At 50.4% G+C, this 24,843-nt stretch overlaps 1 protein-coding gene across 3 annotated transcripts in view; it reads right to left on the reverse strand.

Moving 5' to 3' along the window:
• PRRC2C (proline rich coiled-coil 2C) overlaps positions 1–24,843 on the reverse strand; it is a 1,522,187-nt gene that overhangs the window by 1,232,067 nt on the left and 265,277 nt on the right. For all 3 annotated transcript variants that reach the window (XM_078642844.1, XM_078642853.1, XM_078642862.1), the window contains 2 exons: positions 16,575–16,654; positions 1,880–2,013 (listed from right to left, as the gene is read on the reverse strand). In XM_078642844.1, the coding sequence (XP_078498970.1) occupies positions 1,880–2,013; positions 16,575–16,654 (214 nt within the window). The remainder of the gene's footprint in view (positions 1–1,879; positions 2,014–16,574; positions 16,655–24,843) is intronic.

Raw genomic sequence — 24,843 nt, forward strand, 5'->3', positions numbered from 1 at the left:
CTACTGCGGACAGGTAGCCAATGCAGATTCTTGAGATGGTAAGAGGTCCGCTCTCTGGGTCCAAGACATAACACAGCCCTGGCTGTCGCATTCTGCACTACCTGCAATCTATTGAGTAGATACTCCGGGAGGTCCAGAGAGGACGTTGGCATAGTCCAATCTGGAGATAAGGGTCTGAATGACTGTTTTCCTATGCGAGGTCTGTAGTAAAAATAAAAAGCTCCGAAGCATCTTCAGGATACCGAAACAGGTCGCGACTGCCGACTGAACATGAGCTACCATACAACCATACAGAGGGCATCGTCCATTTTTATTCCTAGATTCTTTAGTCCTGACTGCAGCCTGGGGAGGGGACATGTCTTGGGGCCACCATTGTTTCCAGGCGTCCAACAGGGGGGAGCTGAAGAAAATAATTTCGGATTTGTCTGTGTTACATTTTAGGTGATTATGTTGAAACCAGGCAAAACTTTCTTTCAGGCACTTGTTGATCTTCTCTCCATTGAACTTCTCTCCCTTCCTACAGGTGAACAGCAGTTGAGTCATCGGTGTACGATATTGTCGCCTCGTTCTCTTCAGCCACAGTAGCCAGGGGGGCCATAAACAGATTGAAAAGTAAGTAGCGTTGGCTGACCGCTCCTGGACTCCACAACGATGCCTGCAGACTGAATCCAGAGATTCCCCACTACCAGCTCCCATGAGAAGAATCAGATGTCAAAGGAACCCCTGCACCAGAAGGCCTTGTTGAGCTGAACCAACAGTGCAAGAGCAACCCTCAAAACCTCAACTTATCTCTGCTGTTACTGGTTTCCTCCAGGCAGCTTCCGGTGCAACACCTAAAGCCTGTCTGTCCTTTTGAGTTTCCCAATTGAAAAGCATTAGGCGTCTGACACTGTATTTGCACCCTGCACCTGGTCACCGCTGTGCTGGTGGTGGTGTACGACTGGTGCTGCTTTGTGGCCCCCCCTGAGCTTGCTCCAAACCCCAAAGCTTGTCCCTTGCAACCGATCTACTTACCTGCAAGCAGCATGACTTCAACCACCCCCAGTCTCCATTGAAACGCATCGGGTCCAGCTCTGAATTGGACCTCTGCTGTTGGTGGTGCAGACTGTGCTCACCCGAACATTGCCCACTGCTGATCTTAAACCCTGAAGACTGGAACTGTAAGTTGGGTACTTGCCCATGAAACCGTATTCATGTTTTCCTCTATAGGAAACCATTGAACTGTTTGAAAATTTCATTAAGTATCAACTTTTAAAAAACAAAAGTAATTTTCCTGAAAACTGTACTTACCTTTTTGCAAATATCTTGGTCTTAAAATAAAACTTGAAAATTGCTTATTTTTCTAAAATTGGTGTGGATCTCCTTTTTGAGTTGTGTGTCAGTTATTGGTCAATGTGTGTGCAACAAATGTCTTAAACTCCTCTGTGTTAGGCCTGTGGCTCCTCGCCCACACTACCACTAAGAGCACTTTTGCTTTACATTGAGCCTTGTACACTTCTGGCGACACTCTTGAACCTGCACAGTTTAACCACCTACTGCTATACCATATACAGAGCCAGCTTCAGACACAGCCACTAAATGGCAGAATAATGCACAGCATGTGAATCCAGAAAAGATGTAAGCTGAAAAATAGAATTTTGCTTTTCCCTTTTCTTCAACATTTTTTTTCATTAGAGGGGAGGGGGGGAAAGATAGGTATACTGCAATAAAAACAACACTTTAACAAAAAAGCATCAGCATTGATCAGAAATGCCTAAAACTTAGCAAAATATTAAGGCAAATATAACAACCTACATTTCTAAATCCATTTTGTGCACCAGAATCTGGCATATGCAGTTTTAATGGATAAGCGGTTAAAGAAAACACATATCTGCTTTACCAGCCCAGCCTTCGTCAGCTTCTGTATCCAAGTTATCCAGCTCCTTCAATTCATTAGCTTTAACGATGGAGGGGCGTTCTACACCTTCGGCAGCCCAAGACTGCGGAGGAGGCGGATGTCGCCCCCTGGAACCTCTAGAGAGAAATAAATAGTAATGAACATTACAATGAAGTTAACTATCAAACTGATTACGGTTGAACAAGTAGTATTTTCATCATATGTTTCAGAACTGACGGAACATTGTCAGCTAAGCCATTACCTATACCGCTTTTACTGCAAAACCAGCCTTCAATATAAGACTGCAGCACTGTAGTGAGCAGCAAATCACCTTCAAAACCAACATTTCTTTACTCTGTATAATCGCACCCATGCCATCTTATGTTTAAAGCACAAGAGAACACGTCGTAAAAAAAATATATCAATATGATTATACAAAAGTGGATTATGATCTGGTGTGGTTGTGAGACCACACCATGTATTAATGATGCATTCTTGATCAGGTTAAGTAAGTTTTCTTTAATCAAACCTTGAGCTCAGCCCCGGGCAGCTGTGGCACATAGCAGTCATGTTTAATCAAGGGACAAGTGAAAAACATTTAGACATGCCAAACCAGTTAACTAAGAAACAAAAATTAAAACAATGTATAAAAATATAGTGCATTTTTAGCTTTAAATGGTCAAAAAAAATAACAATCTGGGGAAACGGGGATATGATTTATAAGAAAAATTTTAACTGAGACTTTAGGTGCAATAAATTGTTGCAAGTTGTTTGTATCCAGTCGGCTAAAACGCCTGTTAGAACTCTCATGGATTAGCCATAACAGGTTGGGAGTTATTCACTGGAACCACTCAGGTCCTGGGGGACAGTTACTCATCGCTTTCAGAAGAATTGGGGTCCTCAGAGCACTTTTCTAATTTTACCACGGTCCAGTCAAGAAGTAGTCCTGATGATGTGGATGCAGGAAAAATGTGAAGTGCTTCTGGAGACACCCTGGAATTCAGAAGTGTCTGGGATACTCTCTGGCCTCAAATCTGTGCGTGGGGGAGGAGTGGGAATGTATGGGGAGGGTTTAGGCAGGAGGAAAGTGCAGGTCCAGTAGCCTCTCTTCAACAGGTCTCTTGATTCCAGCTTTCTTCAGTGGTTGCATGCAGTTAAGTTTTCTTTCTTCATGGGTCACTAGAGTCCACTTCGATGTCGGCCACAGGTATGGGGACACCTCAGGTAGGTCAGGACTATCTTCCAACAGGCACTTCATCATCCAGCAGCGGGAAGGCATTCCAGGGAAGCTGGGCCATCGAGACTGAAGACTTCCTTCAGCTTTTGTATCCTTGATGCTAAGCAGGGGGACTAACCAACTAGCCCTTGGAGTCACTTCTGTTGGCACCAATGGATCTCTTTTTCGCAGTTGGGCAAAGCAGGCACAGTCCTCTTTCCAAGTCGCTAGGTGCAGTGCATGGAGTGCAATCACTGGCGCACATTCTTTTGCTAGCTTAAGTGAGCAGCAGGGCAGTCTTTCTTGTTTCCAGTCCAGAAATTATCTGAGGACTGGGTTTAGGGTGCCAGGTATGCCATCTTGTTGTATATTAGGGAGGCCAATGAGGTAACAGTTTCCACGAGGGAAGCCTTCCCACATTACATTACTTCCTGGGGGCTTGGCCATAAAACCAATGCAGGATAGCCACCTCTACTCAAATCCAAGATGGTGCAAGCCTTCTTCCCTTGTGAGGATGCTGATCACACCCCTAGGGTGTGTACCCAACTTAATGCGCCACTTCTGGAAAAATCGGTTCTGCAATGGGGTTTCCCTCCTAGGAGATGCTAACCTGTCTTCCTATACAAAGGAGTGGGAAGGTGTGATTGTTTGCTTTTATTAGGTAGTAGCCTCTTTAAAGGGAAGACGTTGGGGGACACGGCCCTTTAGTCATCCTGCTGGAGGAGGTCACACCTCTTTCCACCAGCAATTCTTTGGTACCCGTTAAAGGGAGCGCTTCACACTTCCTAGCAGGCGGGCAGCACCGTATCTCGAGTGCAGACAGACAATAAAGGCTACCGGGGGTTTAGACAGAGTGGTGACTTTCTAAGGTCATCTTTTTATAAAACGTTACCTTATATCCAATCTTCGCAGTGAGTAGAGGATAATGTACCAATTAATTTGACACTGAAATAACATCTTTAAAGTTCTCAACAGGAAGTTAAAACTTAGGACAGTTGCTAGTGAAGTGTCCATGTTAGTAAATAGGACCATTGGCCTTGCTACAGTAATGTTTTATTAATTTGTGGCAAAAGGGTTTATTATACCATATCAAGCTGGCAGTTTTAAAGCTACCCGACTTCAATGGCAGTCTCATTTTTACATTGTCACAATGTCACTGCAGTGGTGGCACAATTAAGTGCTGCAGTCAGCTAGTGACATTTAACTTACTAGCCTTGGGTATCTATCATTTACTAGGGAATTATAGGCAAGTTAAATGAGCCAATTGAACATGTACTTTGGGGTCAGTGCATATGCACTGGGGCCTGGACAGCAGGGCCCAGTGCACTACAGAGTCAAAAGACAGCAGCATCAGTCCACAAATTTGGGAGGGGAGATCGTAATAAAGTACCTGTTTTGACACAGTCACTGTAGGGAGCTGGGTTCTTGTTGCAGTGTACACACAAACACTTTTTTACCTAGTATTTGATGCAACTTTCAATGAAGAGTACTGGGTTCCTGCTAACCAGCTCCCAGTACCAGTGTTCATTCCCTAAAATCAATTGTTTTACGCAATTGGCAAAACCATTAGCACCCTCTGTAAGTCCCTAGCAAATAGTACCCCTGGTACCTACGGCCAAGGCTACAAAAAAGGAACCCTAAGGGACCCCTCACCAAGTACATGCAAGGCTGCCATTGCAGGCTGTGTGCCTTGGTGCAGACGGAAAAGTTACGTACCTTCAGTAATGATGTATCTGGTAGAGACAGTCTAGCTGCAGATTTCTTAACTTGTGAATTATCCCCAGGCGTCTGACTGGATCTGGAACATTTTCAGCAGTACCTCCAAGTGACAGTGTCATTGTGAGAAAGTGATCTCTTTTTTGCATGGTAGCCCCCACTTTTTGCTGAACTTCTGATGTGCTCTGACTGAGTGTACCCTGGGCTCCTGCTAATCAGGTGACCAGGGACTATGTTCTTTCACTGAACCTGCATTCAAAACAAAACCCAACTGGCATCTCTGGCCTGGTAAATGGTACCAAAGGTACCAAGGGCACTGTGACCAGGGAAGACCTCTAGGGGCTGTAGCACTTATTGTGCCACCCTTAGAGGCCCTGTACCATAACACTCAAACACTGCCTTTCCATCACAAAAATGTGAAGAATGTTTTTTTCTTAACTAAGTTTAAGGTTTGCAAGGGATTCTGGGTAACAGAACCTGGTGAGAGGCACACAAGTCTCCCCATCCTGGATTCCCCCTGGTGTCTAGTTTAAATTTTTTTACAGGTTTGCTAGGTTTCCCTATGTGCTGGCTGTGCTAGGGCACAACATTCACAGGTAGGCACATCGGTAAAAACAAGTCTGTGCATAGTGAGCTCTCTGCCGCCTCTGGCGGAGGGGGAAGTTTGCCCCGATATGCCCCTGAAGAAAGACAGAAAGACTGGCTATTTTTTGGCAGGGTGGAGGCATTAGTATGCCCATTCTGGGAAGCCCCCACCCCTTGTATACAAAAAGCCAGCGTAATCGCTGGTGCCCAGTGGGCTTTTTGCCCCCCCCCCCGGGTGGCAGATCTGGGGCCAACATCCCATCTAAAAAGGCTGGAATTTCACGGGGGGGAAGGGGAGGGTTTGGGGGCACTAGGGGTATTGTGCAGCTCCAACATGTATACAGAAAAACAATCCCTGGTTTCTAGTGATCTTTGTGCGCCCCGGGGGGGGGGGCGATACTGGTGGCGGCATTGGAATGCCCAAAGATGGCAATTTTTGGGCATACCCAACCCCTAATTCGAATTGGCAAAAAAATATCATTGGCGTCTAGTGTGCTTTTTCCCCCCTCCCCCATGGGGTGGCAGAATGAGGGGGGGGAGGAAAGGTGGCTGCTGGGAGCAGGAAGACTGAATTAGGGCAGGTGTTTGGAGGGGAGCAATTACCCTTACGCAAGGGGCTGCTCCCCCTCCCTGGTGTCTAGTGGGTGGATCCCTGCTTGGGGATCGCCCTCCTGGGGATCCATTGGGGAGGGGTACCATTGGTAAGGGGAGATTATGGTACTGTGGAGTTCGTACTTACAAATTCCCAGTACCATAATATCTTAATTGCAGCACTGTGCTTACAATGTCTAATAATTGACTTGGACACTGTAGGGGTAAAGGGCTCACACACCTGTACCCTCACCACAGGTATAGAGCACCCAGCTAGGGGGGTGGCTGATCTATGCCTTTAAGGGTGGCACAATAAGTTCTGCAGCCCTTGAGATCTTCCCTCGTCACAGTGCCCTGGGTACCTGTGGTACCATTTACCAGGGGCTGACCTGTGGCCAGAGATGCCAATTGGGTTTTGTTTTAATGCAGGATTTGGGAAAGAACATAGGCCCTGGGCATCTGATTGGCAGGAGTCCATGGCTCACTCCATTAAAACACATCAGCAGTTCAGCAAAAAGTGGGGGCTACCATGCAGAAAGAGGGCACTTTCTCGCAGTTTATTTATTTAAGAGGTTTTATATAGCGCTGGCTGGACCCAGGTGTATCAGAGCGCTTTACAAGGTGTTTCCAACAGGTACAGTGTGTATAAGCACAGACAATGGAATAATAAAAGAGCAAGTCCACATAGGATACATGACATCTAGAGAAGAGTAAAAACAAATTGCTAGAAACGAATTGTTTTCTTACCTGTCTGTGTAGTTTTGCAGCTTGAAGATCTTTCTGGATTCACTATGCAGTGCATTATTCCGCGGTCTTGTGGTTGGGTCCGGATTCGTAGTCTTTACTCTGTTTTTTTTTTTTGTTTGTTTTTTGTAGCCTAGGTGGGCGTCGGCGTCACACCCCTTTGGGTGCATTTCCGGTGACGTCGGCATGCTTCCTGCGGAAGCTCCCACTCTTGGGCGCCATCTTCGGGTTCTTTTTTTCCGTGCTTTTTTTCGTTTCCGAAGTAATGGCAATGTTCTATGTAGTTGGTATTTTACCGCTTTGTACTTTTAAAAGTCCTTTCTTGTGTTAACCACCTCTTCTCTCTCCAGCCTCATCTTTCTGGCGGAGGTGGGTGGGTTCGCTAGTGAATCCAGAAAGATCTTCAAGCTGCAAAACTACACCGACAGGTAAGAAAACTATTCGTTTTGCAGCGTGAATCTTTCTGGATTCACTATGCTGTGCATAAAGTAAAGTCCACATTTGTAAAGCGCACAATCACCCGTAAGGGTCTCTAGGCGCTGGGGGCCGTCGGGAAGATTAAGCGAGCTATTGCCCAGAGTCACATGGTGCTGGGCTACCCTGCCGCCGGAGCCGGGGATCGAACCGTGGTCCCCAGATTCCAGCGTCAGTCGCCCTGGCCGCGGCGCCACACCTCTCCCCAATAGATTTTGTAGCGGTTTCTCATCTCTGTGGCGGCTGGGTGGAAGATGAGCTTTGGGTGTTGAATATGTGCTGTAGCACCTTCTGTCCAACTTGAGCTTCCTTGTTCATTTGTATGTCCACACAGTAGTGCTTCGTGAACGTGTGCACCGAAGCCCATGTTGCCGCCAGGCATATGTCCTCTATGGGTGTGTGTTAGAAGGTGGTTCTGACACCATGGGCCGCCCGGATTTTTCGCTTTTTGAGCACCTAATTGTTGAGCTTTTACTGTGGGGGAGCCTCATAATCTGGGACTCACCCACAGTGGACTCATAATGAAGGAGACTGCATGGAGATTTTACTGGTGTCCGCCTGGCTTGACTAGGCCGCTGCGCAGCAGCTGGAGTATGGGACACTGTGCTGGTTACATGCAGACACAGGTGTACATGCGTGTGCACACGTGTAGGAGCAGCTACAGAGTGAATGGCGTGGCCAGCTTATGCAGAATTGGGTGATGACATGGAATAGGCTTTATACCCTGGGAAGGAACATGCCAGGGAAAGTCAGTGTGTTTTACTGTGTTTTTACTTCATTATTTCCCTATGGGGATGTGGGACCCATGGCTAAAATGACTTCCACAAAGCCTATAGATTCCAGACACGCACAAATGTCCAGTGTAGCAGATGTGAAAATGAGTATTCTGCAAAGTCCAAAGTCATATTTGTACTGCTTTTGGGTCGTCCAGAAATGTCATATTTCTCTGTGTCCCTGGCTGGGGTCTGGCCATGGCAGGTTAGATTAACCGCATGCGCGCTAGCGGAATTCTGCTCCTGTGCTGAGATTTTTAAAACCGCATGTTTCATGACGAGATGGGCTCGTCATGAGCGTGCGAGGAGGCTACCTCATGACGAGCCCAGCTCGTCATGAGCGTCGAAGGGGTTAATGACCTTTCTTCCCAGAGCAAGATCTTCCCTCCAAGGAGAAAAGATAGGTGGAGCTAAAGCCAATCCATCAACTGCTGTCGCTGGGTGCCAGGCACCAGTTTGCACCCAGGAGAGAAGGCAGTCAAGGGGGAAGGAGTTGGGTTTCAGAGGCCATGTGGCCAGAGACACTGGACAACTCCATTTTGAACTACCCAGAGGCTGGACAAGAAGGAGGGAGGGGGCAGGGAAGTGATGTGTCGCTGTGTGATAGGACACACAGAGACTTCCTGCCAGCCCCCTACTCAACTTTTAAAAAGTACTTGCACAGGAAGAGAAGCTCTCTCTGGGGTGTGGTCTGCGGAGGCGAAAGGTGCTGGAGCCTGGTGCAATGGGCAGTTGGAAGGAGGAAACCCCTGACTGCCCCCCAGGCCCCTAACAGCGCCAGAAGAAGAGCCCAGGATAGTGGCGCAGAAGAGAGGGCCTCTGCGCAGGGAGAAGAGAGGCGCAGGGAGCCCGTGAAAACCGCTCCCTGCAGAATGCAGCCTCTTGGAGACCCGGAGGAGAGTGCTCCCAGTGGCTGGGGGACGCCACCAGGAGCGAGAAGATGCGAAAATGGGGAAAATCGGACTCCAGGGGGCGAGATATGCCCCCGAGAAGGTAGGCGACCTTTGACCCCGCCTTGGACCGACGACGAAGCGCGGGGGCTCCGCCGCCGGTCGCAATCATGCCCCCGGGGTGGGTCAGGTCCCGGGGGCTGCCCCCGCCAAGAAGTAAAGCCGGGGTGCGCCGTCGCGCCCCCCGTGAAGATGCCCCCACAAGGTGCCAGGAGCCCACCCTGGCCCCCGCCGAAACCTGCGCCGGGGAGCGCCGTCGCACTCCCCCTGAAGCGGTGCGGGAAGAGGGACCCGGGAGCCCAACTCCGGGCCCCGTGTGAGGAGGCGGGAGGCGCCGTCGCGCCCCCCCGCAAAGAAGAGGAGAGGAGGGGCCCGGGACCCCATCCCCGGGCCCCGAGGCACCTGGGTGAGGGGGAGCGCCGTCGCCTGTGCGAGTCCGGGGGCCCGGGACCCCATCCCCGGGCCCCGATGTCAGAAGGAAGGAGGGGGGAGTGCTGCATCACTCCCCCGAGGCCAGCGGGAGCCGCACTGGTCTTCGTGTCTGCCGCCGGGGCGGGCAGACGAGAACAGAAGGGATCGGCCGGCTCCCGCGGCAGCACGGAAGAGTGCTGGCCGCGTGGGGAGCCGGCGGGGGCAGCTGGGGGTGGGCTCCCCAGGCTGCCCTCCAACAAAGGAGGATCGCGGGGGTCCCGGGGGACCGGGCCCCCAGGAAAGACCGTCGGTGGTGCGAGGGGCCCGGGTGGGACCGGGCCCCAGAAAAGAAGAGGAGCCGCCGGGGGTGGGCTCCCCAAGTCGTAGGTGCATCCCTGGGGGTCCGGGTGGGACCGGGCCCCCCCAATGAGGCCAAGAAAAGCGGCGAAGCGCCAGCGCGGCTCTCCCCGGAGCAGCGGGAGAGCCACTCATCTAATATGCGGCCCAGCCCATAATGCCTTGCAGGCCAGGACCGGCCTGCAAGGGCTAACAGCGTGTTCTTTGCCTGTGGGGGCCCCAGGAGGGCAGGGTCACCCCTACACGAGTGTAAAGGTGCCGGGGGAGCTGCAGGAGCTACACAGTCTCCCCCAGCGCAAAGATGACGAGTCACCCTAGGTGTCCTGGGGATTTGAGAAGAATAACCCCTCCAGGGCTCAACTGGCAGTTAACACTCTCTGGGCTGGAACTTTTCTTCTTCAGCTGAGGGTGTTTTGACAATTGCATCAAGGAGTGGAGAGCTGAGATGGAGGATGTCTAGAAAGGCATCCCCTGGAGGTGAAGAGGTGTAATTGCACTGAACTGCGATTATTAATGGTTATTTCTTGTAGAGGGACTGACTTTCACCTGGTTAATGTGAGGTGCTGGTGCAAGGTGATGCCTTGTGAAAAATAGATTTGAGTGGCTAGACATTCCTGTTAGGGTGTCTGACTGTAGATACTTAAACCTGTGATTTTATCTGTGATGCCTTTAGGGGCTGTAATTGCAATACATTCTAATGATTTCCAAATGTGCTGAGTACTGTCATTCTAAAGTGTGCCTAAACATGGATTCTTGCTGCTGCGCTTAGGTGAAGACCCCAGATTGTTAGCCCTTAAGATGAAGAGGTGAATACTGTATGGTCGGTAGGAGATGCTCAGTCAGGGTCATGTGTCACTAAGGCAGGTGTAGCCTGTTTAATGCTTGTGGAGGTAATGGGGGGTGGGTGGGGGGGGTGCCATTGGGATGGCACCAGTGCGCAGGGCCCTCGCTCCAGGTTAAGACCAATTCACTGCATTGGGGGCAAGATGATGTGCATACATGGGAGTGGTGGTACTAGACCCCACCCCCCCTGCGGGAGGGGTGGAGATGTTATGCAATGTCACAAAGTAATTCCATCAGCTTATGTATATTTGTAAATTGGTGCATAGTATTGAGTGGTGTGTGTGTTTAATAAATGTACTCTTACTTTTATAAAGCAAAGTACAGACTGGACAATCAATTATTGAGTATTATTTTTGCGCACCTGCAAATGGCGATTACTAGCCCACACCACCTCCCTTGAGTAAGCCTCAGACTGCTCTGCAACGCTACCTTCTGAGAGTCAGGCGCTGCCCTAGGGTGTTTGGTTCCCAGTGAAGGACAAATGTGTCATGTTATTTGTGCAGGCCTCACAGATACTGCCTCGTTTTCCAACAGTGTGTTAGCCAGGAAGGCTATTGTAGCGTCCTTCCTAGTGGAGTGGGCACGTGTCCCCTCTGCCAGCTCTTGACCTGCACGCTTGTGGCAGAGTTGAATTGTCTGTGCGATCCATCGTGCAATCGTCTTTTTGGTTACTGCTTTCCCCATGAAGCTGTTTGCGAATGACACAAAGAACTGTTTTGTTTTCCTGTGTCCCTTCGTCCTCTCAATGTAGTGCATGACTGCCCTTCTGGCGTCCAGGGTGTGCAGAGCTCGCTCTGCGCTAGTTGTTGGTTTTTGGAAAAAACTCGGTATCTGTATAGACTGGTTCATGTGAAATTTGGATACCACCTTCGGCATGAAGTGTGGGTCAATCCTCATCACAACCCTATCATTGTGTATTTGTATGTAGGGTTCTTGTAGCGTCAGCGCTTGAAGCTCACTTACTCTGCGTAAGGACGTTATTGCAACCAGGAAGGCTGTTTTCATAGCTAGCATCTTTAGGGAGGCCTTGTGAAGTGGTTCAAAGGGCTCTTTCATGAGTTCCGTTAGGACTGTGTTCAAGTTCCATGCAGGTGGCGGCACCCGCTTGGGTGGTGTGATCCTTTTCGCTCCTTCCAGGAATCTCTTCACCACCTGTGATGTGAAGAAGCTCCTGCACGTTTCTCCCCTTGTGTAGGCGACTATCGCTGCCAAGTGAACTCTTAAAGAGGATGAGCTAAGGTTTTTCTCCAGCAAGTGCGTCAGGTACCTTAGCACTGTGGAGTCCCTCTTCATTTTATTGTGAAGTCTTTCCTGTCTGCACCATATTGTGAATCTTTTCCATTTCGCAACGTAGCACTTCCGAGTGCTGGGCCTTCGTGCCTCCCGAAAGACCATCAGGGTGCTTTCTGGCAGTCTCAAATGTGCGAACTCTATGTCCTCAGGAGCCAAGCTACTAGGCTCATGCTCTCTGGCTCTGGATGTAGTACTTCTCCGTTCTGCATGGAGAGTAGGTCTTTCCTCCTGCTGAATCTGTGGGGTGCACACTGTCATCTCCATGATCTGAGAGTACCATGTCTGCCTCGCCCACTGTGGTGCGACCAGTATCAGCGTCATGTTGCTCGCTCTGCACTTGCTCAGCACTCTGTGCATCAGTGGTATCGGGGGAAAGGCGTAAGCAAATGTCCTTGACCAATCTATCCATAGGGCATTCCCCAGTGACCCCTCCTCGGGCTGCCTGGATGCGAAGCTTTGGCATTTTGCATTCTGGCGTGTGGCAAACAGGTCCACCGATGGTGTCCCCCATCTGTCGAACAGGTACCTTGTCTCCTGAGCATTGAGCTCCCACTCGTGGGATGCCGATGTCTGCCTGCTGAGCCAATCGGCTTGTATGTTGTCCTTCCCTGGTAGGTGTATGGCTAGCAGGTCTATCTTGAGAGGGATGGCCCATCTCCATATCTCCTGCGCCAGCGTTGAAAGCGGGGCTGACTGTGTGCCCCCCCCTGCTTGTTGATGTAGAACATCGCAGTGGTGTTGTCTGTTTGTATCAACACCTTGTGTTTGTACAGTCTTGTTTGAAATGCTTTCAGTGCAAGGAAGATTGTCTTCAGTTCTAGGTAATTGATGTGCTTTGCCGCATCTGTTGGCGTCCACAGTCCCCTCACCTTGAGTTCCTCCATGTGAGCGCCTCATCCCTTCAGGGATGCGTCTGTGGTGATGGTCACTGTTGGCGTTGGGGGCGTTAGAAGCTTTCCCCTTGTTATGTTCTCCATGGTCCACCATGCCATCTCCTTCTGCACTGCGTGTGTTACAACCACTAGATCCTCCCAACCGCCTGTAGCTTGTGACCATTGCTCCTGTAGCCATTCTTGAATGAGTCTCATGTGGAGTCGTACATTTGGTACCAGGTGGATGCATGATGCCATCATGCCCATGATCTTGCTCGCAGTCCTCACTGTCCGAGCTTGTCCCTTCCGGTAGAGGCGAGTTTCCTTCACCAGCGCCCTCGCCCTCTTCTCGCTGGGGAACACCTTGCCCTGTAAGGTGTTGATCTGTGCTCCCAGGAAGATCTTCACTTGTTCCGGCTCCATTGATGATTTCTTCCAATGGATGGAGAACCCCAGGCTTATGAGCGTGCTCGTCACTGCATGTGCGTGCTGCTTGCATTTCTGGTATGAGTTTGCTTTCACCAGCCAGTCGTCCAGGTAAGGGTATACGTGTATCCCTTGCCTTCGTAGGTGCGCTGCGACTGCTGCGAGGCACTTTGTGAAAACTCTTGGTGCTCATTTTAGTCCGAAGGCCAGTGTCGTGAACTGGTAGTGGCTTTCTCCAATGGTGAACCTGAGCATGTGTTTGTGCTTTCTGTTCATTGGGATGTGCAGGTAGGCGTCTTTGAGGTCTATTGTGACCATGAAGTCCCCGGTCTGCAATTGTGGGAGCACCTCTTGCAGGGAGGTCATTTTGAATTTTTGCGTTCTTATGAATTTGTTCAGGAACCGTAAGTCCAGAATGGGTCTCATTGACTCGTCTACCTTTGGTACCAGGAAGTACGTTGAGTATATTCCTGTGTTTCTTTCCTTGAAGGGTACCCATTCTATGGCCTGCTTCCGCAGGAGTTCCTTTGCCTCCTCCTGAAGACACTGCAGCTGCTTGCTTGCTAGTGTTTTTCTTTTTGGTTTTCTGCTTGTTGGCCTCCCCTCCAACTCTATGCAGTATCCGAATTGGATAATGTTGAGGATCCATTTGTCTGATGTGATTTCTCTCCACTCTCGGAGGTAAAATCTTAATCTTCCTCCCACTGGTGTTATGTGGTTGTAGGTGTCCTTTGGGATCTTTTCTGTGGGCGGGCACACGTAGTTTTTTTAAGTCACTTAGAGGCTGCCTGATGCCCCCCTCTTCTATTTTGTCCCCGTCCATTTCTCCCTCGAAAGGACTGGCCTCTTTGTTGGTACTGCCAGGACTGCTTCTGCTGACCATGCTGAGCCTGCGAGTCTGCCTGGTGCGTTTGCTGGAAAGCCTGGTGTGATGTACCTGGCTGGTTTCCGCCTCTCCCGCCGGGCCTCCGTGACGGGGTGCCCCTCTTGTTCCCTCTGAACTGCAATGCTCCCATGGATCTTGCTGTTTCGTTATCTTTTTTTCAGTTGACTGAGCGTTTCATCAACTGTTCCGAAAATCGTGTTGCCGTTGAACGGTGTGTTCAGGATGCTGTGTTGCACCTCCGGTTTGAAACCTGAGATCCTGAGCCAGGCGTGCCTCCTTTCCGTGACACCCATCATCATGAGCCTGCTGGCGGTGTCTGCCCCATCCAGGGCCGTCTTAAGGTAAGAATTTGCCGCGTTTTTTCCTTCTTCAACCAGCTTTTCGGCCTTCTGCCTGGCATCCTGGGGCAGGTCCTTCACCAACTGCCCCAGCCCTTCCATGATCTGGTACATGTGCCTGTTTATCAGGGCGTTGGAATTAGCCATGCGCCAGTGGGTCGCGGCATTCCGTTCGATCCTTCTGCCCACCAGATCCATCCTTTTGCTCTCATTATCCAGTGGCGGACCAGAGGTAGTGGGTACGTTAGCCCTCCTCCTTGCTGTGGCCGTGATAATGGAGTCTGCAGAGACCGTGCCCTGAATGTAGGCCGGGTCCTTTGTGGAATGTTTGTACTTTTCAGTTCTGGGAGTTACTGCCTTGCATGTTGCGGGTTCCCTGAATGCTTCCTTCCCCTGAGCCAAAACGCTTTCGAGCATTGGAAGGAACTGGCTCCTCGTTTGTGTTGGGAGCAATGTCTCTAGAAGGAAGTCTGCTTTCTGCTTCTCTTCGTCGAGCTTGAGCTTGAAAGCTGCTGCGGCAGATTGTATCACCGAGTTGTAGGCCCTGATGTCGTCCGGCGGCGAGGGCCTCGAGGGGTAAGTGTCGACCACCTCCTCCGGGCTGTCGGTGTCAACATCTATGTAATCTACCTCCTGTAGGTCAGAGGGTGCCGACTCTGTCTCCGTCCTGCTTTCCTCTTCCTCCCCATAGTTGTAACTATCGTAGGGGTTCTCGTACTCCTCCTGGTCGTCGACCACCTCGACGTCCTGGTCTTGTTCCTCGGCGACTTCGGCGCTCTCTTCTTCCTCCTCGACCGCCTCCACCACCGGTGGCTTGGTCTTGTGAGGGATCGTGAAGGCTTTCATCTTCGCGTCGAAATCTTTCTTGCGCTGCATGATGTTCTCCATTTCGGCCTCGAGGCGCCTTCTCTACTTCTCCATCTCGGCCGCGTGTTGCGCGTCGGATGGTTCGGCCGTTTTTTTCTGCGGATGGCTCGGCGCCGTGCCTTTCGGTGTCGAAGTTTGACGTCAAACCGGATTTTGGGTCTCTGGTCGTCGTCAGTTTTGGGTCTTTCTCCCTCGGCGTCGATCGATCCTTTTCGGGGACGATTTTCGACGTTTTCTGCTGATCAGCAGCTCTCGGCGCCGGGGACTCCTTCTCGGAGGATCCGCTGGGCCTGGGAGTAGTCGCGGACGCCGCCTTTTTTGGCGTCAGCACTTTCGGTGTCTTGCCCTCGATTTTTCTAGACTCAGAGTCTCTCGGGTTCTTGGGGGCCGAAGAGTCTCCTACCTTGTCAGAAGTCTTCGTGTAATCGGTCTCTACGACCGTGTAGCTGTCGTCTTCGGCGGCAGCGTTTTCTTCTTCCTCGGAGGACATCCCCAGCTCGTAGAGGGACGGAGTCGGGGCCTTCCCCTGCAGGGTGGCGTGTGCTACCCTCTGCCTCTCTCACACGAAGGGTCTTCGGGGCGAAGGCGGAACAGGCGTTGCAGTCTCCGCTTTCGTGGTTCACCGGTAGGCAAAGGTTGCATACCGGGTGCTGGTCCTTCTGCGCGTACTTGTGGTGGCAGTTACGGCAGAACTTGAACGGCGTGTTGTCCATCATCGAGCGTCCAGGGCCTCCCTGGTCGCGTGTTCGTCGACGGTCGTCGAGGATCTCCATGAAAAACACCTTCTCCTTGCTGACGGTTCGTCGATGAAGTTCCCTGGAGTCTTCAGATGACTTCTCCTCGTCTTTTCTGTATTTTCTTTCTTCTTTCTCCAAAAATGTCTGAAGCCCAAACGGGAACGATCCAGACCAGACCGCGGAAAAAAAGAATCTGAAGATGGCGCCCAAGAGTGGGAGCTTCCGCAGGAAGCATGCCGACGTCACCGGAAATACACCCAAAGGGGTGTGACGCCGACGCCCACCTGGGCTACAAAAAAAAAAAAAAAAAACAGAAAAGACTACGAATCCGGACCCAACCACAAGACCGCGGAATAATGCACACTGCAAAACTAATATACAAAATAGCGGTCACAGTTTGGCAGGAAGCCTCACTTAAGTATAAAAAAAACAGTAAAACAACTTTAAATTCACTTAATTCATAGCAGTGTGCTGCTATGTTAAGTGTGGCAATCATTTAGTCCAATGTAAAGCTTGATTCAAGGCAAGGGGAGCACTTAATGGAAGCAGGGAAGTAAGGGGTACAAAAAGAATCAGACAAAGCTCTTTAATTACAGTCTAATGCACACTGAGCTACTACCTATTGGCTTCTGGTGGAGTAGGATAACGATGGGAACCTTGCATTTGAGGAAATGGCATCCGGGGATAAGACTGGAACATCTGTGTGAATGAAGGTAAAACACAGAAGAAGTTAAAACACAGAAAAAGTAAACTTTAGATAACATATTACAATGTTTTAAAGAAGTCAACAAAGTGTCCAAAATAAACAAAAAAAAATAAAAAGGGGAATTGGGGGAGGAAGCTGTATAGTCCAGACAACAGAACAGGTGTGATCAAGTAAAACTGATTCCTACAACCTCTTTCAAGACTCTAACCTCTGGGAGTCTGGAACGGCATAAAACAATGCTTGAATCGACGCCTTTACTGTCAGAGCAGACATTGTTGAGAAGTTTCCCAATATTGTCCAGCCTTCGGCCTTCTTTATCTGGCAGAGCTGACAACGGGGCAGAAGGATTTTTGGACTTCTTTTGAGCTGCCTGTGTAATCACAGATTCTGGCTTGGGATGTCCTATTAAACAAGCTGGCGCAGTATCAGGAGCTCTATACTTCTTGTCTAAACGAGGAACCCCTGGAGGTACCGAGGAAGGGTTCTGCATCACTTTAACACCTTGCCCCTACAGGTATTCTATAATAGGTATCGATTTCACAGATTTTTTGAAGGGCTCCTTAAAATCATATAAGAAGCATTCCTACTGGAGAGAGACCATGGGGATTTGGAAACTATGAGCTGCCCTTTCAATGACATTATGGTACCCTCCAATGTCTCCAGGTGTCGAGTCCGCTTGTGCCTTGTGAGAAAGTGACATCTTTCTTGCCTTGGTATGCCCCCCACTTTTTTCTGAACTGCTGATGTGCTTTGACTGAGTTTGTCCTGGGTCCCTGCCAATCAGGGACCCAGGGCCTGCGTTCCTTCCCTAAAAAGAAAAGCTATGCTGAAACAAAATACCCAATTGGCATCTCTGGCCACCTGTCATCCCCTAGTAAATGGTGTGAGAAGTTGGCCTGATATGCAGTGCTCACTATTCTAGTGATCACTATGTATCAGTCCAAACAACCCTTATTGATGATTGGTTGTAAGTCAACCTTATAGACCAGCTATCCTAGTAGCATGGATACGAGCAGTCTAAGGCTAAGACTCTAGAGGACGTGTTAAGCCAGCTGTTTTACCATCACATTACCCCTTGAACACCAAGTGAAAGGACACCACACAAGTTGTTATGAAAATAAACAGATATTTATTTATAACAAGACTACCCTGAACTCTTTATAAGTCAGGGAGCTAAGCACACAACAAAACTCTTACGAAAATACTTTAAGTTGCACAATTTACACAAATGCCCGAGGGGCACGAAAAACCATATATTACAAAAGTGGAATGCGAATTACTAGCAGGTAAGTAACTATTCTCATAGACTTTAGAAACGTTAGGCCTACAATACTAAACCCTTAGATTAGAAGCAGGAGGCCTAGGGACGTCGTGTGCAGAGTGGGAACTCTCACGCATAGGGCGGGAAAAAGTCTATGGAGGCTAGTAAAAGCAAAGTTAGTGTTTTCGGGCGAACCCGACTAGGTAGGTCAAAAACAAAAATTGGATCTAGACACTTAGAGAGTTGGTCTACGCTGGAGCACCGGAGTACTCGGTTTACCTAGCCCAGGGGCTGCGGCTGCATAGGGTTCAAATGTCGTCGGGTTTCTTCGTTGATGGACCAGGAGCCTGAAGAAAAGTTGCTGGCAGGCGACCAGTGAAGAAGTTCTTGGGGATCCAAGCCTGGATCGGGAAGAGGAAGACCTGTAAGCAGAGGGGACCAAGTTCTGAATCACTAGCCAGTGATTTAGGTGGGCACCAGAGTGGCACCGGGCGAAGTCACCTCAGCCAGGTGAGTGGGCGCTGCTGGGCTCTGCAGTCTCTCGGACCAGGAGGCGTTGTCGGCGACCAGGATGGAGGTGCGAGCTGTCCCACGAAGATATCTGCTGTCGACGTCGCTGGACCCAGGATTGGGGCAACAAGTCTTGGCAAATGCAAGCCCACACGGTGGACTTAAAATGGCGTCTGGAGTGGACCAGGAGGGTCCAGGGTGCTCCTCTGTTGGAGGGGAGCAAGGGCCAGTCTGGAGCAACCAGACCAGCGGTGTTTGTCGTCGAAATTCGTCGTCAGAGAGCCACAAGCCAACGGGCAAGCGACCTGGACAACGCGGTGAGCAGCAAAGAGCAGAAGGGCCCCACGCAGATTATGTGGATGCAGGGGAGCTGAACTTCGGTGCTGGAGCTGCTCAGGGTTGGGGCTTCTCTTACCCCAAAGCACTCGGTCGATGGTCACTCGGGAGTCGTGCTGGTCAAGCGTCGTGCAGTCTTGGAAGATGGCCAGTCCCTCGAGGTCTCGTCACACCCACGAATCACAGCTGTGCTGATGATGCAGGTAGAGGTCAGAGGTGCCAGGGAAGCCGGTTCTCGTCGAGCTCGGCAGTCTTGATCCGGTGAGGAGACTTACAGCAGACCGCGATGCTTGGGTGGTGCCTGCTGCTGCAGGGTGACTACTCCTTAGTCACAAGGGAGAAATCTTAGGAAGAAGTCTTGAGTTCCTTTCGTGGAAAGTAGTTTCAGGATTCAAAGATGATCTAATTTGGAAGGGGGCCTGCTCCTACCTTTATCCTGCAAAAGGGGGCTGGCACGCGACTAAGTCCTGCCCTATGGGTGGGACTAGGAGGGGGGTGGTTACACCCCTCTCCTTTGGCGGGCTTTCTCCAGATCAGGGGCTGGAGTGCCCCTGGAACTGGTTCAAGCCGGCCTATGCACATTGAGCACCGGGGTGCCACTTGCAGTCACCTTCCTCTAAAGCCCTGCCTACCTAGGATACACAAAATCCTGTCTGGGACGGTGCTGGCACCGCCCCTGGCAGGAAACCCTTTGTCCTTGCCTCCTGTGCTGGGAGGACTCCCAGCAGCAGGAGGGCAGACTTGTGTCTCGGTGGCAGCATCCATCTTGTGGAGCTGAGGCTATGTCTGACTTTAACCGGGGTTACAGGTTACATACATGTCGTGTCCCTCTAGAAGGGTGGAATGCTAACCCCGTCGCCAGAATTGGCGAGGGGTTAGTATTCCAATTCGTATGACACCTTATGTAGGAAGGTAGATCCCTGACTATGGTTGCCCCCAACTTTTTGCCTGGTGTTTTGCTGGTTTTCTGACTTAGTTGACCTGGGGCCCTGCTATTCCGGACCCCAGGCCTACTTCTCTCTCTGTAAAATGGATTCCATGTACCTTAGGTACATATCTAATTGGATACTGAGTCACCTTATCAGTCCCTGTACAGTGTACCTTAGGTACCCAGGGCATAGGTGTACCCAGGGCCTACCAGGGGCTGCAGCATGTATTATGCCACCCCTGGCTGGCCATCCAAATCTGACACAACTGGCTGCACGACAGCTGGGGCAAGGTGGTGTAATCACCCTTTGCTTTATATATAGTATACCTATATCTAACCCTAAAATGGACACATGTATTCCTATCAGTCAATCCTATGGCAGGCCTTATCAATCCTGAAGGCAGAGTGCTTGGAATAATGTGAGATGGTGCTCTGGCATGAGCTGAGCCCGTTTGCAGCTTGCGGAACCAAGTCCTAATAGCTGTTCCATGATAACGCTATACCATATACTCAAGTGCATTATGTACCTCGCGGTCATATGCTAACTTTGGTATAACATTATCAAAACATGTCGAGTAAGGTGTCATACGAATTGGAATACTAACCCCTCGCCAATTCTGGCGACGGGGTTAGCATTCCACCCTTCTAGAGGGACACGACATGTTGGTAAACTGTAACCCCGGTTAAAGTCGGACATAGCCTCAGCTCCACAAGATGGATGCTGCCACCGAGACACAAGTCTGCACTCCTGCTGCTGGGAGTCCTCCCAGCCCAGGAGGCAAGGACAAAGGGTTTCCTGCCAGGGGCGGAGCCAGCACCGTCCCAGACAGGATTTTGTGTATCCTAGGTAGGCAGGGCTTTAGAGGAAGGTGACTGCAAGTGGCACCCCGGTGCTCACTATGCATAGGCCGGCTTGAACCAGTTCCAGGGGCACTCCAGCCCCTGATCTGGGGAAAAGCCCGGCAAAGGAGAGGGGTGTAACCACCCCCCCTCCTAGTCCCACCCATAGGGCAGGACTTGGTCGCGTGCCAGCCCCCTTTTTGCAGGATAAAGGTAGGAGCAGGCCCCCTTCCAAATTAGATCATCTTTGAATCCTGAACCAACTTTCCACGAAAGGACCTCAAGACTCTTCTCAAGATTTCTCCCTTGTGACTAAGGAGTAGTCACCCAGCAGCAGCAGGCACCAACCAAGCATCGCGGTCTGCTTTAAGTCTCTCCTCCGGATCAAGACTGCCCAGCACGACGAGAACCGGCTTCCCTGGCACCTCTGACCTCAACCTGCATCATCAGCCCAGCTGTGATCCGTGGGTGTGACGAGACCTCGAGGGACCGGCCATCTTTGAAGACTGCACGACGCTTGTCCAGCACGACCACCGAGTGACCCTCGACTGAGTGCTTTGGGGTAAGAGAAGCCCCGACCCTGAGCAGCTCCAGCACCGAAGTTCAGCCCCCCTGCATCCACGAGATCTGCGTGGGGCCCTTCTGCTCTTTGCTGCTCACCGCGTTGTCCCGGTCACTTGCCCGTTGGCTAGTGGCCCTCTTACAACGCTTCACGACGACAAACACCGCTGGTTTGGTTGCTCCAGACTAGCCCTTGCTCCCCTCCAAAAGAGGAGCACCCTGGACCCTCCTGGTCCACTCCAGACTCCATTTTAAGTCCACCGCGTGGGCTTGCATTTGCCAAGACTTGTTGCCCCAATCCTGGGTCCAGCGACGTCGACAGCAGAGACCTTCGTGGGACAGCTCGCACCTCCATCCTGGTCGCCGACAACGCCTCCTGGTCCGAGAGACTGCAGAGCCCAACAGCGCCCACTCACCTGGTCGAGGTGACTTCGTCCGGTGCCATCCTGGTGCCCACCTAAATCACTGGCTAGTGATTCAGAACTTGGTCCCCTCTGCTTACAGGTCTTCTTCCCTGATCCAGGCTTGGATCACCACGAACTTCTTCACTGGCCGCCTGCCAGCAACTTCTTTCTTCAGGCTCCTGGTTCTTCAACGAGTGTTTCCGACGCAACTTGAACCCTATGCAGCCGCAGCCCCTGGGCTAGGTAAACTGAGTACTCCGGTGCTCCAGCATAGTCCAACACCCTAAGTGTTCGGATCCACTCTTGTTTTCGACCCACCTAGTCGGGTTCGCCCGAGAACAGTAACTTTGCAATTGCTAGTATCCATAGACTTGTTCCCGCATTACGCGTGAGAGTTCCCACTCTGCACACGGCGTCCCTAGGCCTCCTGCTTCTAATCCAAGGGTTCAGCATTGTAGGCCTAGCGTTTCTACAGTCTAGAAAAGTATTACTTACCTGCTAGTACCTTCGCATTCCACTTCTTGTGTATATGGTTTTTCGTGCCCCTCGGGCATTTGTGTAAATTGTGCGACTTTCAGTAATTCTTTAACCCCTTCGACGCTCATGACGAGCTGGGCTCGTCATGAGGTAGCCTCCCAGCACGCTCATGACGAGCCCAGCTCGTCATGAATAATGGGTTTTTTAAAACATGAGCACAGGAGGGGAATTTCGCTAGCGCTCATGTGGTTAAGAGTTTTGTTGTGTGCTTAGCTCCCTGTCTCATAAAGAGCCAGGGTAGTCCTGTTATAAATAAATATACTTTATTTTTGATAACAACTTGTGTGGTGTCCTTTCACTTGGTGTTCAAGGGGTATATGTAATGGTAAAACAGCTGGCTTAACACACCCTCTAGAGTCTTAGCCTTAGACTGCTCGTATCCATGCTACTAGGATAGCTGGTCTATAAGGTTGACTTACAACCAATCATCAATAAGGGTTGTTTGGACTGATATATAGTGATCACTAGAATAGTGAACACTGCATATCAGGCCAACTTCTCACACCTTGCTCGACATATTTTGATAAAGCGATACCAGAGTTGGCATATAACCGCGAGGATTATAATGCACTTAAGAGTATATGGTATGCGTTATCATGGAACAGCTATTAGGACTTGGTTACGCAAGCTGCAAACGGGCTCAGCTCATGCCAGAGCACCATTTCACCTTATTCCATGCACTCTGCCTTCAGGATTGTTAAGGCCTGCCATAGGAGTGACTGATAGGAATATATGTGTCCATTTTAGGTTTAGATATAGGAATACTATATCTAAAGCAAAGGGTGATCACACCACCTTGCCCCAGCTGTCAAGCAGCCAGTTGTGTCTGATTTAGTTAGTCAACCCAGGGGTGGCATAATACATGCTGCAGCCCCTGGGAGACTTCTGGGTGCACCTCAGCCCTGGGTACAGGGACTTGGAGAGGGCCCAGTGCCAATTCAGTACCTGGGTACAATTTGGAGTAGAGAGAACAGCTAGGCTGTGGGTCTGATTAGCAGGCCCACAGCCAGGGATAGTCGTAAACCAGTGAAGCAAAAAGCAAAAATCTGGGTGATCATAGGATTGCAGACCCTACTCTCCTACAGGGTGCACATTAAATCCCACACTGGCATCAGTGCGGGTTTAATGTGCTGAGCAGTTTGGCACCAAACTTGTCAGTCTTTAGTGTAGTCATTATGGTGCTGTGGAGTTCGTAATGACAACCTCCCAGCACCATATACTTTTAATGGCATCACTGCACTTACAGTGCCCAGGGCTCATGCACCTGTGCCCACACCTCTGGCATAGGGCACCCAGCTAGAGGGGTGACTGAAGTATGCCAGGGCAGAGTGTTCTGTAGGCATGGCAAACAGGGATGTGCGCCATGTCGACTCTTGGTTTAGTTCTGTACTTAGGCACTCAGCCTGCAAAGACAGCGTGTGGGTGCCAGGGTACAGTGCCCCTGAGGGTGGCACAATAAGTGCTGCAGTCCTCAGGGTTCTTCTCTGGTCACCATGCCCTGGGTACCTAGGGTACCATTTAGTAGGTGCTGACAGGTGGCCAGAGAGGCCAATAGGGTTTTTAGTTTCAGCACAGTTTTAGAGAAGGAACACAGGCCCTGGGTACCTGGTTGGCAGGAACCCAGGGCACACTCAGTCAAAGCACATCAGCAGTTCAGAAAAAGTGGGGGCATGCCAAGGCAAGAAAGATGGCACTTTCTCACACTCATCTTTACTGCTCATTCACTTTGTGAGCAAGCAGAACACCGGTTGTCAGCTCGCCAGCACAGGCGAGTAGGCCCTAAAAATAGATCGTCCTGATTAATTGAGTGGATTTTCTAAGCCCTGCATCATTTCATTCATATATCAGCTGTATGCATACAGTGTTTCCATTACATCATTGAGGTCAACCATGTCATTGGGACAATACAGGTAGGAATTCTCGGTTCAGCCGTGCAATTGGGATAAGAACAAAAAACCCAAACAAAACCAACAGTGTCATGCGGTGGCAACGCTTAATCACCGATAACCAAAGTATCTCTATTGTCATACATCCTAACCATTACAGATCAATGAGTCGTCAAGAAGTCCCATCAGCTAGCATAAGCATAAGGCTATATAATACCTGGAGATCAGCAACTAACAGAATGTAGTGTGGGCAGAGTGAATAGATAAGTAGCAGTGACAGACCAACAGGGCATCTGATGCAGAGGAGCTGTGGCTTGAAGCTGGCGGGAGTATCAAAAATAGGATAAGAACACCCCCACCCCCTGTCACCACAAATGGTTGGCAGGCCCAGAACATGCGCAGCAGGTCCACTCCCATTTGTGTGCATATGGGGCACTTTGAGATAGAACCAAATATGCAGCGTAAGCTAGTGGGGAGGAGATAGGCCCCATGGAGTAAATTATGCTGAATGTATTGGAACTTTGCTTTCCACAATACTTCCCTATGGTAGCGTAATACCCTCTCCAACTCCTTCTGTGTGAGCTCCCTGCCCATATCTGCCTAAGAACAATCCCAGGTCAGCGTTAGCCGATCTCGTGTGGTGTGTGCAATAGTATGAACAAGCCACGTAATTAGTTTGCGACCAACTCCCATAATGTGTGTATTCGGGGGTGTTGGGAAGGTTCAATGTATGATACCCCAGTATCTCTCCAGCAGTGCTAGCAGACCACCATACGCAGAAAGCGTCCAGCCGGGAGGTCAAATTCTTCTCTCAGCTGTTCATAGGGCAAGTGGGCAAGATCCCAGAACAAGACACTTTAAGTGCTCACTCCCACTGCCTACCAAGCCTCCACTCCTGCTATGTCCAGCATGTGTGCAA

Source organism: Lissotriton helveticus, chromosome 1_1 (genome assembly GCF_964261635.1).
Source record: "Lissotriton helveticus chromosome 1_1, aLisHel1.1, whole genome shotgun sequence".
NCBI lineage: Eukaryota > Metazoa > Chordata > Amphibia > Caudata > Salamandridae > Lissotriton > Lissotriton helveticus.